At 30.2% G+C, this 19,209-nt stretch overlaps 1 protein-coding gene across 1 annotated transcript; it reads right to left on the bottom strand.

The window, feature by feature from the left end:
• Positions 1-1,141: 1,141 nt before the first annotated feature.
• Positions 1,142-7,357, bottom strand: LOC100259302 (serine/threonine-protein kinase SRK2A). Its single transcript, XM_002269185.4, has 9 exons — positions 6,759-7,357; positions 6,380-6,454; positions 5,707-5,808; positions 5,363-5,416; positions 5,161-5,253; positions 4,966-5,058; positions 3,977-4,081; positions 3,787-3,885; positions 1,142-1,856 (listed from the first exon to the last, which is right to left on the bottom strand). Exons 1-9 carry the CDS (start codon positions 6,876-6,878, stop codon positions 1,527-1,529), a joined length of 1,071 nt encoding a protein of 356 aa, XP_002269221.1. The 5' UTR covers positions 6,879-7,357; the 3' UTR covers positions 1,142-1,526.
• Positions 7,358-19,209: the final 11,852 nt, after the last annotated feature.

Here is a 19,209-nt window from a genome sequence, read left to right as displayed (position 1 = left end):
TAAGCAATCCGGGTTTCATCCACAACTCTTAAATGTGGTAGTACACCAGCATATTCCATATTCTCATTCTGAAAATCTAGTCGACTTGTGAAGGTCATTGTTTCTGGCTTTTGGTTTTTGGCTAGTAGTAGAGGAGAGTACCAGATTTGCCCGGCAGAGCTTTTCAGGCATGGGTTTTAGACTATGCCGTGTCACCACCCAATTGCCCATAAAGCACTGATTTTGCTTTTGCATGCCAGTCAACATCATACTTCAGAAAAACAGGCCTATTACAATGTCTTCATCTTCACTTCCTGTATCATTAATTTGACATTATCAGTTGGATTCAGTGGATCTAACCTCGTTACATGCTTGTTTGATTTCTTTACTTGATTGGCTGGGGGGAAATCCAATTGAGTAAAGCATGATTTTTTCTTCTCTTTTTCACTTTTGGAGGGACGGTGAGGGAGATGTGACAACTCATGGCTGGCAGTGGGTTGGGTATATATACACGTTGCCATCAATCAAACCCATCCATCACCCCAAATTTCCACATTGCATGGCGTGAAAATTTTAAGATTCAAACTCAAGGATAATGAATTTCTGGGTGGTTTCAAGAGAGAATATAGACAATACTTCTGTGAGAAATGAGTCCTTGTTTGGCAGTTAGAAAATGGAAAGAGAAAAAAGGCAATGACCTTTAACAACTTGCCCTAGTGCCTTCCTATTCACTTTATCAAAAGTAATGGGGAATGTAGTAGTGACTAATATCGAAGATGAATAAAATAACCAACACAAGACCCAAAAAGAAAAGCCGAGTGTCATAAAGCAAATCCTTTCTTCTGGGTCTGGGGCTTGAGAGAAAATTGTATAGGGAAGATAAGGAGCAATAGAAGGAAATATACAGCAACCCCATCACTTTTTGTGGCCCTTCTAACACCAATTGTCTAAAAAATGGGAAACCAGAGCTTTTCCCTTGGCTTTCTTCTTTTACTTTCTTCGTAACCAAACGAGGCACATCCACAGCTCAGAAAAGCTATATTAACTTTTCAAAGATTGCGACAACGATGATGAACTGGACTTGAATTCATCAAGCATCAATATACTTTTCTGCCTACATACTCAGAGAATATGCTATACCAACCTGGAACAAACAAGAATGTAACTAATAGATATTTATTAATAAGGCCCCTATGAAGGGGCTGAAATCCATACATACGACCATGACCAAAGACCACACGAAACCCTTTATTAATAAAGGTTTAAATCCCTACCCTTAGAAGGAAAACCAGACCAATTCACTCCCAACAGCCATTTTCAAATCCTAAAACTTCAAAGATCACGGTAGCAAAACACTCTAATGTTCACATACAATTGAAATTCACAGACCTCTTGCCAATTAAACAATAATTTACAAACATTTTAATCACCCCATGTCCTAAGTTATAAAGTGACACTTTATACAAACATGAAAGCACTCCCAAAAGTTGTTGAAATTTCAAAATTTAAGCTCATGTCTCTACTTACTGAAAGGGGTAAGTCAATCCTTAACTGACATGAACTTCTCCACTTGCATGGGCTTCTTTGACTTGCTTCTCATACTCGTCCTCTTCTTCTTCCTCGGTCTCCACCTCTTCTTCCTTTTCTTCTTCTTCTTCTTCTTCTTCTTCGCCTCCCCAGCCAAAGCCTCCAATTGACCGGGAAACTGGAGGAGGGGTTTTGGCCTCATCCACAATTTTCATGATGTCCTCTATACTTTGAAGGGAAAAGGTAGGGTTTTCTCTCCTGTAATAGAGAGCTTGAGCTGCTTCTGTGAGTTCCCGGGGCAAGTTCTTTAGAAACCATGGGTGATTCTTGATGTCTTTGATAGTGACTCTCTGCAAAATAAGAATGACTTAAGACTGCAATTTCCTGATAAAGCAGTTCAAAGTGATGAAGGAGAATGATAGTGAAAGTAGAACACTGAACGATAAAAAAAATGGGTGGTAAGACTTGGACTAGAGCAAATATGTAATTCAGAACATGGATACATGCCTTGAAGTTCTATATCCTGTTTTAACTCAGAATTCATATGCTATGTTCATTCACCCAACATTTCTACCAAACAGAAAGACCAAAGCTTTCTCACAAAGAACATGAAAAGTTATAGAAAGGCCCAAATCGAGCTCTCAGACTATTCAACATATTGAGTGGGATGTGACCCAGGATGCTAGCACTTGAATCAAAATTAGGCATGAAATTAGAACCTAATCAAGCCACAAAAATTTCAGCCAGGTTAGGTGAAAGTCCCAAATACCAAGATAGAACTTCCCTATCTACCTTTAAGCGTAAGAGAAGACTGGTTGGGAAGATTATCCATTAACCCTTGTCCTGATAAGAGTGTTGCCTACTTTTATGCTTTTTCTTAGGAAAAACAAAAGAAAACTAAAATTAATGAATACAATCCTTGAATAAGGAAAAATATCATGCATCTTATAATCGTAGTTGTCAAAAAATTGCAATGCATTTTATACGTTAAATGTGATATGCCACCAACCAGTACTGCAACTTAATTTGGGGATAATTTCGAAAGAGAATCAACAAAATTTAGTGGCCTGCATGTTTTAAACATGAAGTGCCTACTTTTTCTTGTAAGATTAGCCTCCTTTTCTTCCCTACTTTCTTTTTCTGCTCCATCTTTTATGGTACTATCCTGAGAGGCAACTAACTTTGAGAATCCTCAGATGCTACTTGTCAAATTTGTTGGGTTCACTCTCAAGCTGCAGCAGTATCTTGTCATTGTCACTCAGCCTAACCTGAGCCATTACACAATCCTCTATCCTTAACACTTCTATTTACTTCAGTTTAAATTCATCAAAAGCAAGATGACGCCTCAAAATACTGAAACAATTACAGAATACAGAAATGGAATGAGAATGTTACAGCATAGATGGCAAAGCTAATTGTGACATGATTTCCTTCTCCCAACTTAAACAACTGAACCAACAAATGGACTCAGCTAACTTGACTCTTTTATGTAAATTCTGATTTGACCTATCCTCACATGAATCAATTTGGCCAATCTCTATATAGAAGGTAGAAAATAGAATAACCTAACTAAACACTAGCTTAAGCCATTATTACACACTGCCCTGGGCACCTATCACGGTTTAGGGTTAAGGGGTAAGCCAAAAAAAGACAAACAGTAAAAAATTAAATGGAACCAATGCTCTTTGTTTGCAAGCCCCAAATTCCTTAAAGCTATGGGACATATTCTCAAAAGAACTTCTTCCACTATGATCAGACAATTCTATCATTTGCATGCATCATCTCCTTTTCTAATGAACACCAGAGCCAATGTATATGGTCCATCAACTGCCTGCTTCTCACAATCAGCACTTATGCTTTCTAAAAGCAAATACCCAAACAAAAGAAAAAAAAAAACACATTTTAAAAAAAAAATATTATCCCAGTTTCAGGTGAAGATACAAATCAAAACCCTGAATACCAATAAAATTAGAAAATGGTTTTAAAAAAATTGTGATTTGTAACAACAGGTTTAGCTAATGTAGGTGGGCAATTTCTCAAAAGCTTTTGTGCAGACTGTATAGAAATAAAATCAGTAGATACAATCATGAGACTTGTATTCCTTTTGTTCTAGAACAAGAACAATACAGGAAAAGAAAATGTCTCTCAAAACCTATAATTTATCGATGCATAACTGATGTAATAACAAGAGATATGTTAGTTTATGTTTCTCACATCTTCATGATATAAGCTGATTGTAATTCTACAAACAAATTCCAGTAATTTGGAAATAATACATACCCTGGATGGATTTGCCACAAATATGCGAGCAAGGAGATGCCTACAATCTTGAGATATGTGAACATAATCGGGAATCTTGTATTGAACAGCCATTATACGCTGTAAAAGTGCAACATTATAAGAAATTATAGATGACAAAAAATATTGAAACTCAAAAATAACTAGGCAACTGAAAAGAAGGTAAACTTACACTGATGGTTTTCCTAAAATTCTTTGGGTCTTCTTGGTCCTCAAAAGGGTACGCTCCCACCAGCATAACATAAAGAGTTACTCCACAGGACCACACATCTGCCAACTAAAAAAAGCAAGCCAAAATCAAGAAAGATCATCAAAAGTCATAAACACTCAAGACATGGCTCCTGAGTCTGCTGTTGTTCTGTGACCAGGAGGAGCAAGACAAAAGACATGGGTTGGTTTTGAATGATTTTAGTAGAATAATCAAAGAATATAAACTTGGTTAGGCAGCATCATTGTCTAGGATAGTTCTGATGAAATCACCACCACTCTAGGCCAGGCCCACATTGCAAATAGAGGGGAAAGTTGTGAGAAATTCATGCCAAAGCATGTTATAACCTTATGAAAACTGGGTCAGGTTAGATGACCACTAAATCATATGTCAATTTTGTGAAAATTGTTGGAAAATTTGCTAAAGTTAAAATGAATATGAACTAAATATAGAAAATTCTGAAATTCAATTCACATGCAAAAACTTATATACATCAGCAGAAGAAAATATTACAATTTATACCATAGAGAACTGAAATAAAAAAATAAAATAAAATAAAATAACCAGGAAAATTTTGGTTGAAATTTTTCAGTATACTCAAACACCTTGATTCTCAAAATAAAGAGAGAAATAGTACCATCTTGCTTTGATTAAAAAATTTATTGTATCAATAATGAAAGTACCATATGTGGGTTCGATAACACCTATATGAATGCTCTTAGTTCCCTATTGCATCTAAAGTTAGAGAAAGTAATAGCTAGAAATCAACACATTCAATTATAAAAGATCCCAATCACCAAATATTACTCATAGGTTCATACAATAACAAATAACAATTACACTCGTAAAAAAAAAAAAAAAAACAATAATGAATAACAATTACCTAGCAACTCCAATTCATAACCATTAGTCAGGACACACTATACACATGTTCAATAGAAAGAATGAGATACCTTGCCATCATATTCTCTTCGAGAAAGAACCTCTGGTGCAATATAAGCTGGAGTACCAACTGTTGATTTGGGTCTTGAATGCAGCAAAGATGACTACACAGATAAGAGAAGACACCAAGTCCACAAATTTCCAGGATGCAGATTAGAATTACAATAAATCTCTTCATATTGGTAATAAACATTTGTAATGCAGACCTTAGAGTAGCCAAAGTCACAGATTTTCAGGCGTGGAGCAGGGCTTCCATCCAACAAGGTATTTTCCAGCTTCAAATCCCTATGGCATATTTGCTGCAGACCAGGAAGATAACAAAAAAAAAAAGGTTCAATTTGATAAATGGAAGCAGATTCTTAATCAATTATGAACTCATTATATTTGACATTGTTTAACTTATTCTACCATGGAATGGCAATAGCTGACCCCAGAGATAAGCTGCTGAAAAAAATACCTAGCCTGAAAATAAAGAAGAAAAGGAACATGAATAGAGGAAACTTAACAAATACTTTAGCCTCTATATGATTGATGAAAAACAGAGGAAAAGAATAAAAAAAGAAAGAAAACAATTTTTTTTTCTTTTCTCGGCTCTTTTGTTTGAGTAGAGCTGTTCTTAATGAGAATTTTATATTCAAATTCTTTTCCAACATTTTCTCCCCAACCAAACCAAGCTTTAGCACAAAATCACTGATTAGGGAACCCCGAGTTTGAAGCTGGAGGTCCCCACATAGTTAACAACTGCTTCAAACCTCATCTTCGCTAAACCTCCCAGCATTGCAGATTCGCTCAAAGAGCTCCCCTCCTGCAGCATACTCCATAACAATAGCAAGATGTGTGGGAGTCAAAACCACCTGTGATTGTAAATAAAAAATTATAATTTTCAAGCCAAAACTAAGCTGTCAAATAGTATCTAAATAAACATCATGTATGGCAACAGGATGCATCATGACACTTGATATCAACTTTCTCGAGAGAGTGTAAAATCGAGGCCTACATACTTCACCCCCATGAATACCTCTTACACCTATCTCCCAGAGACATTAGTCATAGGACATCCCCCTCTTCCTCATTTCAAAGACTGAAATTCCATTCCTTCCAATGTACCATCCTCAAAGAACACCTAATACATGATGCTAAATGTCTAATTCATAACTGATTAGCATACTCTTTCTTGAGCATAATAACAACATTAGATTTCAGAAATTGAGCTATCTATTCACCAAATTCGTAGTGAGTGCAAAAGCGTAATGAATACAAGAGCAAGGCAAAGGTGCAGGGATAAGAGTCTTGTGCTCAAACTAGTTGAGCACCAGCTAGCAACTGGCCCCTTCTCCCTATTTTATTTTAGAAAAAAGCCTCAAAAGATTATGCAAACTAAAATTCAATCTCAGAAACCCAAAATCACAAACAACCATATGCTACCTCCTTGAATCGAATTATGTTTGGATGCCGAAGGGAACGGTGATTTATGATCTCCCTGGCCACATTCTCATCAATCTGCACCCAAAAACATTAGAATTCAGCTCAAACTCCATGGATTCAATCTTCAATTTCATATAGCTACAACCCTATCCACACATATGTTCTGATTCAATCATATTTCAGCTCTAATATCCTTGAATTCAATCTTCAATTTCACAAATCTACAACTCTATCCCTACACAGACATGTATATGTTCATTAGTTATAATTCAGCTCTAATACCCACGAATTCAATTTTTAATTTCACATAACTACAACTCAATCCATACACACACACATATATGAATCATTCAAGTAAAAAAATGTTGGGTTTGCAGACCTTTTGACCTCTTTCAATGTACTTCATGGCAACAAGCTCTTTGGTTTCCTTGTTCCTCATAAGCCTAGCCACACCAAAATTCCCAGATCCTATATCCTTCACAAGCTCATACTTCTCCATTTTTTTTCCTCTTTTTCTTAATCTCTGAACACCTGCAAATCTTCAACTATTCAACTTCAATTCATGCCTTGAGGCCCAAGCAACAGGGCGTGAAATCTCCCCACTCCCCAAACCTTAAATCTAGGTATATAAAAAAAAAACACACACACACACACAAAGATTGGATTTTCAAGAAAAGGTGGCAATGGATGATTGGAAAATTAGGGTTTCATGTTCTGGATATTGAAAGGTGAAAACTTTACAGTTTCTAGAGAGAGAAAAAGCGGAGAAAGAAATACGATTGGGAGTGGAAGGGTGTGATTTTTGAAGAAAATGAGAAGGGTTTTGTAGTGAGAAGATGCAGAAGCCTTAGGGCGAAGTATCAGAAATGGGTTTGTGAGGAGACAAGGAATATGTCTCACTACAAACTTTATAGAAAGAGAATCTCACTGTAATTTTCTAGAGAGAGAAAGTGGAGAAAGAATCATACTGTAATTTCTGTATATTTAGAGCGTAAATGGTTTTAAATTCTGGACTGGATCTCGACCGGTCCGACCGCTGGCCGACATGATTCTGGTTCGATCGAACAAGAGAACCGGACGGTTCAATCATTTTATTTTTTTATTTTTTTTATCCCATGAAAATGACACTGTTTTGTTGAATATAAAAAGTTTCTTTCTCCCCCAAGCAGAAACAAATATAAAATAATTTAAATTTATATATAAATATAAATGTTTATATCTACATTTATTCTATATATATATATATATATATATATATATATAAAATCCTTGATGAAGGAAGCTCAAGCTTCTCCCAAGAAAATTGTTATGCAGAGTCTGATGATTCCACAAGCTACGATAATCCATTAAAAGCTGAGTATTTTATATTTATAATAATTATTAATAATAAATATGAAATTAATATAATAATTTTTAAATAACAAAATACATAGATATATAATTATAATTTTCTTTTCACCTTCATATTTAAATATTATACCTATTTTATTTAGTAAAATTTAGTATATTAATACATTTATGTTTATCTTTACAATTCAATTTGATATATAAATATAAAAAATGAAATATTATTAAAATTTTTAATTATATATATATTTTTAATTTCTTATAATAATATATATTTATAATATGACCGGTTCGACTACCAATTTGACCCATGAACCATGAATTGATAACTTTTTCAATTTAATATCCGATTCTGAAAACATTGTATTGTTCACAATCTATAAAAAATAATAATAATAATTTTGAATTTAATGAGAAAGAAAAAGTTGTTGACTTGTTTATTTTAATTTATCCAATGCCAAAAAATAAATAAATTAAAGAAAATTATAAAAAAAAATAATTGATTTTATTAAATTGTGATAATAAGTCTTTTTCTAGGAAAATTTTGAGAAAATTGACTATGTTTGAAGAAGAATAAAGAGGAAACAAAATAATTGATCCTTTTCCATTAAGGAATGTATCATATTCCATTATTAATTTATTTTTATTATTTTGCAAAATTCTAACTTTTTCACTTATATTATTAATAATGGATTAAATTATAATTTTTCTAAAGTTTTTATTTATTTACACCGGTGTGTTTTACAAATCAATTTAAAATTTTAATTAAAATCATTAAATAAATTAAGCATATCTGTTAAAATAACTTGATGACTTAAAATAAAAAATAATTTTAAGTAATAAATAAAAAAATTAACTTATTTTCAAGTCCACATCTTTATTTTATATTTTTATCTTTATTTATCTTAATTATTTTTTAAATCTCCTTTATTATTTGGTGACCTTAACCACCTTAATTGTAATTTATAAGAATAAATATATTAATTTGATAATTTAAAATATGTTTTAAGTTAATTTCATTACACAATTTTAATATTAAAGTAAATATTAACTAATAAAATTTAAATTAATAATTTAAATTTAATTTAATTTAAAATTAAATTATTAACTATTAAGTTTTACCAAACATTCATTTACTTTAAATTTTATTTGAATTCCTTTTTTGGAAAGTTAAAAACTATTTTCTTTAATTTAATAATAGCTTTTAATTGTATTTAATTTTGAATTTTAAAAAGATTTCAACAATAAATTTACAAAAAAAAAATGTTGTTTCTTAAGAAATTTTTATAAAATTTATAAAGGAAAGTTGTTTTAGGTCTAAAAAAATTAGTATAAATTTTGAAATTTCATAAATTATTTTTTTGATAATAAATGATTAAATTATTAAAAACTATCCCATCTTCCATAGATTTATTATTTCTGAACACTAAATTCATGTTTTTTTTTCTTTGTTATAAATACCTAAATTTTAGATAAAATTGGGAAAAAAAAAGTTTCATTAAATATGAAACAACATTTTTTATAAATTGAATCCTTTATTTAGGTTATGTTTGGTTTGATCTTTGAAAAGACCAAAAACCATTGTTTAATCTTAATAAGAATTTATATATCAGATTGGCTAATTTTATTTAAATAACTTAACTTTAAAAAAATGTAAAAATTAGGAAAATATTGCTTTTAATAGAGTTTTTATTTCGACTTATTCAAGAAGTGTTTTTATTTTTGATAAAAAAATTTAATAATATTGGTACATATTATCCTTTAAAAATTAGGACTTTGACTTCGGTTTTAATTTTTAGTTTAAAAAAAAAGCCTTAAATTAATTTCTAAGAAGCCATTAAAATTTTACCCTTTGCCCTTTGCGCCTTGGATTATGGAACTAAACTTATCCTTAAAAAAGATATAAAAAAAAAATATAAAAAATAAAAAGGATAGGATAGAAAGGTGTGTGTGGGGCAAATGGGGGCACGTGGTTGCGCCCTAGAGAATGTCTGTGTTCAAGGGTAGGTTTTAATATGTTCCAAATGAATATATATAATGTGGACCCCACTCACATGCTTGGCTTCCTTTTAAGGAAAAATTATACATTGAATAAAATTTTTAAAATTAAATTAATTTTACCTTATAGAAGCTTTTTTCTAAAAAAAATCATTATTATAATATATTCATTAGTAAAAATATTTTCAAAAATATTTTTTTAATTACATTTAAATATAATTTAATTTTTCAAAAAAGTGATTTTAAGAAATATCATCGCAAAAATCACTATCCCAAAGACACGTTATTTAAGTTTAATAATTTTCCAATGAAACAAAACTATTATAATCAAAGTATTTATTTAAAAAATGAAAGTATTGCTTTTTAAAAATTTTGAAGTGAAAATTAACATTTTAAAATTGTTTTTGAATAATATATTAATTTTTTAAATTTTAAATTGATTTTAATATTAAATTTTAAAAAATGAAAATTTCATTGACTATCATACATACTTCTAATATTTAAGAATCCAGTGGTACGTCTGTTAACTATTCTAAAAAACAGTTTTGTTTACACAAAAAAAAAAAAAAAAAACATATTTAACAGTAAGAGAAATACAAAACATGTTTCTTAAAAATCATAAATAATGTTTTGTTCAAAAATAATTTTAAAAAAAAAATTGAAAACAATTTTTTGAAAATTTTTTATAATGTTTTATAAAATAAAGGTATATTTAGGAATTTAAAATGTTTCAAAATATTTTTTGAAAATAATTTTTATCCATAATTCTTTATTTTTAATCATTCTTTGTATTTTTATAATTATTTTTTTAAATAGTCTTTAAAAAAGAACTAAAAGATGTATCATTTTTTTTTTATTGTTTTTAGTTTTTTTCTAAATGTTATTTTAAGAATAATTATTAAAATATAGAGGATAATTAGAAATAAAAAACTACAAATAAAAGTTTTTAAAAAAAACATATTTAAAAATATAGAAAACGTGTTAAGAACATTTCAATTTTTTAAATAGACTTTTATCATACAAAACATCATAAAACAATTTTCGAAAACCATTTTTCAGAACCGTCTTCAAAAACACTTGCCTAACATAACCTAATTTACAAATACTTAAATATCAATCTTGAAAATCATAGCACCTAAAACTATAATACACCAAACACTCAAAATGGTTTTTCCTTGTACCTCCATTAAAGGCAAAAGTGAGTTTATTAATAGAATTCTTGGTCCAAAGTAGTGAAGTGAAAATCAATTTAATATATCAAGTTTAATTTCCTTTTTTCCAAATTATCTCAACAAAATGACAAGGTGATCATAAAGTGGTCCTCATGTTCATGCAACTACCATCTTCTTAAATCATATGATTTTGACATTTCAACAATGCATTCAACATCTCAACATACCATCATGATAAATATGATAAGATATTAAATATTAAATTGTATTTTATATTTGTGATTTTTGAATTGATGCAATGAATCAATGTAGATGGTCCAAATCAATGACTAGAACTATTCATGTTGGGTTGAAACCATTCTCCATATAGGACTCATTTAAAGATCATTCAATTGAAAAATTAAATCCAAAAGCTATAATTAATCTACTAACCATCAATTTAATATAATAATCTTAGTACTTTATTTTGTCAAGCTTATGCTACAAGTTCTTTGCTTGAATGATTTTTTATATTTTCCAATGTGGGTAACATGTCACTATGTTGAGGGCCACTTGTTTGTTACATATGTAAAATATGAGGCCTAGAGGATGATTATTGTTTGACAAACAAAACATGATGGAATGATAAGTTAATGCAACTTATTAATATTGGACTCATACTCAATGATAGAGAATAATATTAATTAGTTACATTAATTTATAAGTGACTTTTCTCACTTAGTAAATCAATAGCATGTTATGAACCCGATCCAAAAGAGGGAATGTAATGATGCAATGTTCACTTATTGAAATATGGTGATGGATTGGGTTTTATAATTAACTCATTGTATAATTGATTAAGTGAGCATGTTTTTTATTTTAATTAATAACATCAACTTCACTCTTCAAGCATTTGTTTGTGATCCTAGAATTGAGTGGTTCTAACTTTTTCAGATTTAAATGGACAAATTCTTATTACCTTGAGTTGCCTTAACTTATATTTGACTTTTCAAGTTGACGAACCTCTTATGTCATTTAATGACAATATGTCTAATGCAAAGACACTTTATGAAAAATGAGAACATTTTAATCAAATGAATTTTATGATTATGAAAAGTAAAATTATCAAAAATATTAAAGCCTTAATTTCTACTTCCACATAAACTAAAGAATTTCTTACCTTTATGAAACAACAATTTGTAGCATTAGATAAGACATTGGCAGACACATTAATGTCCAAATTAACTACTATGAAGTACAATAGAGTAAGACATTGGCAGACACATTAATGTCCAAATTAACTACTATATGAAGTACAATAGAGAAAGACATTGGTAGACACATTAATGTCCAAATTAACTACTATGAAGTACAACAGAGTAAGTGATATTAAATAACACATAATGAAAATGAGGAATGTGACCAATCAACATAATGCTCTGAAAGTGAACATTTCAAAACTTTTTCTCATATAATTCATCTTCAACTCTCTCCCTTTGTAGTATGGTTTGTTCAAAATTTCATTTAACACGTATAAGAAGAAATTGATCATTTATTAACGAATTGATATATGTGTGCAAAAAGAAAAGATATTGAAATAGGAACAATTTGAAAACGATTCACATGGTATCACATACCGGAAATCAGTCTCATAAAAGGAGAAAAACAATTGATTACTACTCAAAAAGTGTTATTTCATAGCTTGTAATTAACTCTTGTAAACACTTTTGAGTAGTAGTTATCACCTTTTAACCCAATTAACATATTAAGGACCCTTGCAATCAATTCTAATCAAATTGTGTTAAGTTTTGGTGTTTTGATAGCTTTTTTTATCACCAAAGCAATCCGAGATTGAGGAGAGTTCTTTGGAATCCATGGCAAAGCAATGGAAAGCTCAGAAAAATGAAGATCTGAAGCTTTGAAGTCCTTTGCCATAAGCAAATATGGAATGCAAGGAGTATGGGCAGGTTGTCGGAATGACGTAGCAAGACTTGTGCACTTTAGTCAATGATCCGGACAACATAACCAGATAGGATATGCTATCGTCCGGGTATGTGATGTTCGCAAGTGCCGTGTACTTCTCCCTGAGGGAGTCCGGATAGGGGAGCGCGCCGCGTATCCTTTTGGGAAATCCGGATGGAGTTGCTCCGGATGGGTCCCTACACCATGCACACACGGACGGTCACCCTTGCGACGTTCCATCTTCTCCGGATATCCCACATCCGGAATTCTGGCCGGGTGACGTTCCACCTTCTCCGGATATTTCACATCTGGCGCCTGACGCCGGATGGGAAAGGTGGGCGTTTCAACTTCTCCTGTCAGACATATCCGGATCTGCTGATAGCGCTTACCCGGAGAGTTTCGCAGCCATTTTGCACAGTGCCGCGGTGTTCTCCTGAAGCTTCCCGATATGTGCGACCGACATTTTGAGATATTTTTCTTTAGATATTTTGAGATATTTTTCTTTAGATATTTGATGTCTAAATCCCCAAAGTCTCCTTGTAACCCACCTATCATAGGATTTCTTAGTCTTTAAGTAAAAACAAAGGGTGAATAACCTCTTATAAATAGTTTGTAATTTCCTTTACAGAAGATATCGATGATAGATCAATCATAGATCGATAATAGATCGATGATAGATCGATCATATATCAGAATGTAATCCGACGGGAGGAAGATATATAAAATACAGAGCACTTGCTCTACTTTTCATATATATTTTTGTTTTCTTGTTATTTTTCTTTCTAGCTAATCAAACTCTGAGGATTTTTCCTCAGAGGATGAGAGGCTAGGCTCTTTGTCTCTTGGAGTGAAGAAAGCTGGGTAAGTTTCCACATGCATAAATTGGAAGTTTTGTTGTTTTAGTTTTTAATGAAGAGAAAGTGTAACCCATTAATAGTTTTTATCTTTTTAGTTAACTTAAAACGCCTTTAAATCACCTAGGTCAACACTTGATAAGGCAAGTGATCTCCATCCATTGAGATGCACTAGTTTATCTCTTGTGAGCTTTTGGGAGGTGGTTTGAAGGTAGGATTTTCTAGAATAGCCAACACTTGATAAGCTTTTGGACTTCACGGAGACATCCATTAGTTATCTCTTGCGAGCTTTTGATGGGTAATCCAAGGTTAAGGATCACCTTGAATGGCAAGTGCTAGGTGAGAGGCATGAGCCATTGCAAGGTGCATTAGTGAGAGGGAATTATTGTTTGAACCCATTAATGGGAAGCATCTGTACAAAACCGGTTCAGGAAATAACTATATGTTAAATCCCCAATGCAAGGAAAAGAAACAAGTGACCGGAACTCCCTTTTTGTACAAGGAATCTAAACCCAGTGATTTAAACTCCAAGAAACGCTTTTCTTTGTAAGTAAAATCAATTACTATTTTTGGTTAGTTTAAAACCAAACCTTTTTCAATCAAATATCTTTATGTTTTCTTTTAAAGCTAACCTTGAAATGAAAAAGCACCAATTCATCTTTGAAGTAATATCAATTGTGGAGTGAAAACTCATCCCAATGAACGATCCTAGAGCCACTATGCTATAGTAGCTTTGTCTTTGCTACCCTAGTTCATGGTGTAATAGGTTATAAATTTTGTTGATTACTCCCTCAATCAAGGAGCACCAACTGGACATGAATCAGCTGATACACCAATTGGGCACAAATCAACAATAAAAAATGATAAGAAGTTTAGAGATTTAGATGATAAAGAGAAAGAAGACCATCTAAGGTGTTATTTCAAGATAGATTGCACCAAAAGAAAGAATTGGTTTGAAAAAAAAAAGTAATAACTTATCCCTTGTATGTTTTGAAATTAATTTAGTTCATGTTCCTTCTAATACATGGTGGTTAGATTTAGGTGTCATAATTCATGTTGTAAATTTCATGAAGGGATTTCTTACAACTAGGAGTCTAATTGGGGGAGAAAAGTATATAGAAATGAGAAATCAACTAAAATTTGAAGTCGTAACTACTGAAATTTACAAACTTGTTTTGGGTATCTCACATATTTTGTACCTACATGATAATATTCCTTCTACTTCCAAAAACCTCATTTCTTGGTCTACACGTGATTTTGAAGGATATGTTTTCAATTTTGGAAATCAATTTCTTTGCCTTTACAAAAATTCCTTCTTGATTGGTTCTAGATTTTATGTGATGGGTTATTAAAATTAATGTTAATCTTTTGTTCGCTCACTCTTTTTTTTTTTAACTTTGCATATTTATGTTGGTGTGAAACATGACATCTTAAATAAAAGAAGTTAGAACACATTTTTAAACAAAGACTTGAGAGGTTAGTAAAAGATGAAGTTTTAAAATCTTTAGACTTTTCTAATTTCGACATTTGTATTGATTGCATTAAAGAAAATTAATTTAAAAGTATCAAAAATAATGTGCAACTAGAAGCTTGAAATTATTAGAAGTGATACATATCGATATGTGTGGGCCCTTTCCAAATCCTTGTAAGGCGGTGAAAAATATTTTATCACATTTATAAATGATTTTTCAAGATATGGATATGTCTATCTATTAAAAGATAAAGTTATGGTTTTGTAATATTTTAAAATTTTCTTTCAAAGCTGAAGTTGAAAATTAGTTAGATAGAGAAATAAAAGTTATGAGACTTGGTAGAGGTGGAGGATACTATTGTAGATATGATGAGATTGGTTGTAATCCTAGACCATTTGCTAGATTTTTATAACAAAATGAAACTATTGTACAATATTCATTACTTGATACACTTTAAGAGATGGTACAATTGAGAGTGTAATTATATACTTATGAATATAGTTAGAAGTAAGATAATTAATACATCCTTGCCTTTACTTTTGTGGGAAGAAGCATTAAAAACTACAATATACATATTAAATCGGGCTTCTAATAAGGTTGTCCAAATAAATCATTTGGATTTATGGATAAGATAACATTCAATAGATTAATGTCATGAAGGATGAGCTAGAATCCATGCAAAAAATGAAGTTTAGGATTTATTTGAATTACCTAAATGGTCTAAACCAATTGATTGTAAATGGATTTTCAAAACCAAAAGAGACTTCAAAGGAAAGATAGAATAAGATAAAATTAGACTTGTTGCAAAAGGATTTACTAAAAAAGCAAAGAAATTAATATAGACAAACATTCTATCTTATATATTAGAATGACTCATTTAAAATCCTCATGGCTCTAGTAACTCATTTTGATTTAGAGTTACATCAAATGGATGTAAAAATGACTTTCTTGAATGGAAATCTGGGAGAAAATATCTACATAAATCAACTTGAAAGTTTTGAAGAAAAATAAAGGAAAATCTAGTATGCAAATTAAAAAAGTCCATATATGGGTTAAGACAAGCTTCCCAACAATGGTATTTAAAGTTTGTTTATGTCATTACATGTTTAAGATTTATAGAAAGTACTATTGATCAACATATATATATGAAGGTTCATATTCTTAAACCTTTATGTGGTTGATATCTTCCTTGCTAGTAATGATATAAATTTGCTTAAAGAAACAAAAGAATTTTTTTTAAGAACTTTAATATGAAGACTTAGGTGAAGGATTCTTCATGTCTGCAATTGAAATCTTTCAAGATAGGCTAAAACAACTTCTCGGACTATCCAATTAAAATATATTTTAATAAAGTTCTTAAAAGATATAACATGCAAAATTCTCAATTGGAGCAATGCCCATATTTAAAGGAGAAAAAAAATCAATTATAATCAATGTCCAAAAAATGAAGTTGAGAAGAACCAAATAAAAGAGATTTCATATGCTTATGTTGTGAGAAGTTTAATGTACTCTCCAACTTGCACTCACTTTAATAATAGCTTCGCTATTGGAATGTTCAAAAGATTTCAAAGCAATCGAGAATGAGATCATTAGGTTGCTACTAAGAAAATAATGTGATATCTTCGAGAAACTAAGGGTACATGCTTATATATATAGGCATATTGGAAATCTTGAGGTAATTAGATATTCAAATTCATATTATGTTGGATGTCTTGATAGTAGGAAATCAACATATGAATATTTTTTTTTTTTTTTTTGCTTGTTGGTGGAGTTGTCTCGTAGAAAAGTTTATAACAATCATTAATTGCATCATCCACTATGGAAGTAGAATTTGTGGCATGCTATGATGCCACTTCTCATATACTTTGGTTGAGAAACTTCATCTCGGAACTTTGAATTTTAAATTCTATTTCAAAACCACTAAAACTTTTATATGATAATTCTGTTGTAGTTTTCTTTTCTAAAGACAATAAGATTTTAAGTGCATTAAGACTATTGACATAAAATATTTTGTTATAAGAGAAAGAGTACAAAATTAGATAGTGCCAATTGAACACATTGGTACAAACTTGATAATTGTGGACCTTTTGATTAAAGCATTAACACTAAAGATCTTTAAGGAACATGTTTATAACATGGGTTTCCATATTTTGTCAAATGATTTTTTAATTGAGACACTATGTGATCTCTTTATTGTTTATAATGATTCTACTCTATCTTTTTCCATTATGTGCACAATTTGATGGAATAATGTTTAAAACACGATTGTCATGTATTTGACAATAAAGCTTGTGAGCATAATAGAATTATTTTAACCCAAATTCTTCATGAAAGGTTACTTGAACAAAAAATTACTAATATTGTGATGCATGTTTGAAATTACATTAAAAGAGTAATATAAGATCGTCATGATCCATATGAGTAGTTTATTTATTCAAGTTATAGAATTTTGAAATTTAAAGTAATTGTGATACGAGACGACCATTGAATGAATCTAGTAAAAGAAAACTTTGGGTTATTGTTATAGTTAGAAACTAAAGTGGTCTAAATGACCACATTAAGTCGTTTTTTTTCTCCCTTAAAAATTAAGTTTTATTTTCTTAAAATGTTTTGATTCATTTTCTCTTTCATGAATTTTGGTGAAATCAAATTAGATTCATTTTGAAATTCATAATACTTATTAAGTTCATGTTTCAATTATTATTATTATTACTAATTAAAGAAAAGTTCAAAATATTTGGTAAATGATTTCATTGGTGGGAAGAACGAAAATGTACCTATAAATAGGAGACCTCGTGGTCCCTCTTTCTACTCACACAACTCAATGAAAGCATTTTCATACCCATCACTAAGGAGAACATAAAAAGGAAGATTAGGGGAGTGAAAATCAAGTGTGAAAGAGTTCAAAACGGTTATATAAAGAACTTCATATCATATTGAAGTTATAAGTATGAATCAAAGTATTTTTTTTCATCTTCATATCCTCAATGTTATTTTTAAAATTTGATATTAAATACCAAATAAAAATATTTTTCAATACGAACCTGATACAAAAATAAGATTTTTAGTTAATTAAATTTTTTTAAAATATCATAATTATCCTTGTATATAATAAAAGTATTTTTCAAGTATAATTACAAATATTAATTTACAAGTCATAAGATGATGTGTCAATTCTTGTCAAGTCAAAACCAACCATACATGAAAAAAAAAAAAAACATATAATGCGTGACACACATGATAAAATTAAAGTTGCTCCATGACAATGATTTCTTCAACCAAAATTCTAACGCATGACACATCAACCTCAAATGAGAGGAAGAGAATGTAATCAATAAGAAATTACATATTTTTGGCAATTAAAAATAATTATTCAAATAAATAAAAATATTGATAAAAATATTGTAAATTTGAGAATTAAGAAGGAAACTCAAATAAAATTAGTTAAAAAATAACAACAAATATATTTAAAATTAGTTAAAAAAAAATCATACATTTTTAATATTTTTATTTTTATACCTAAAATTTAAAATAAGTAAAATAAATTTGAATTAATATAAAAAAAATTTAGTGATATCAAATTTATTTTATATTTTTCTTCGTTTTTTCTTTATTTCCACTTTTCTTTTTTATTTTATACCCTCACATTTTTTTTTTTCAATTTTTCCAAGAACAAACATAGTTTTAAAAAATGATTTGATGCTTAAAAAAATCAACTTTGGAGTTGGCAAAACTATTCAAATTTTGTTTGGCAAAAAAATAAAATACGACAAAAAAGGATAGGGGAAATCATGTTTATAACGGTGGATGGTGGTTGAATGGTGATAGAGGATTGTTGGAGCTATTTGGTTCAAAGGAAAATGACATGAAATTTTGGTAGGATTTCAATGTAGTCAATATTTTAGTTGGATGGAAATCGAATCAACCCACTATGACAATGCCACTTGTGAGTGGTCAATGACCTTCCAATGGTTTATAACCCACTAACCCACTTATAGATTATTTTTTAAATATTGACCAATTGACTTTCATGATAAATATAAAAG

The sequence above is a fragment of the Vitis vinifera genome, chromosome 12 (genome assembly GCF_030704535.1).
Source record: "Vitis vinifera cultivar Pinot Noir 40024 chromosome 12, ASM3070453v1".
Classification (NCBI taxonomy): Eukaryota; Viridiplantae; Streptophyta; class Magnoliopsida; order Vitales; family Vitaceae; genus Vitis; species Vitis vinifera.
The sequence above is the reverse complement of the archived record's forward strand: the minus strand, read 5'-3'. Positions and strand labels throughout refer to the sequence as shown.

Bases quoted from the DNA above. Each gene is read 5' to 3' on its own strand.
- LOC100259302 (XM_002269185.4), bottom strand. From the start codon at position 6,878: ATGGAGAAGTATGAGCTTGTGAAGGATATAGGATCTGGGAATTTTGGT. The intron at 5,254-5,362 runs GTAGAATAAGTT...CCTGGTCTGCAG, and splicing joins TCAGCTATTGCCATTCCATG to CAAATATGCCATAGGGATTT. The intron at 5,059-5,160 runs GTCTGCATTACA...TTATCTGTGTAG, and splicing joins GTGACTTTGGCTACTCTAAG to TCATCTTTGCTGCATTCAAG.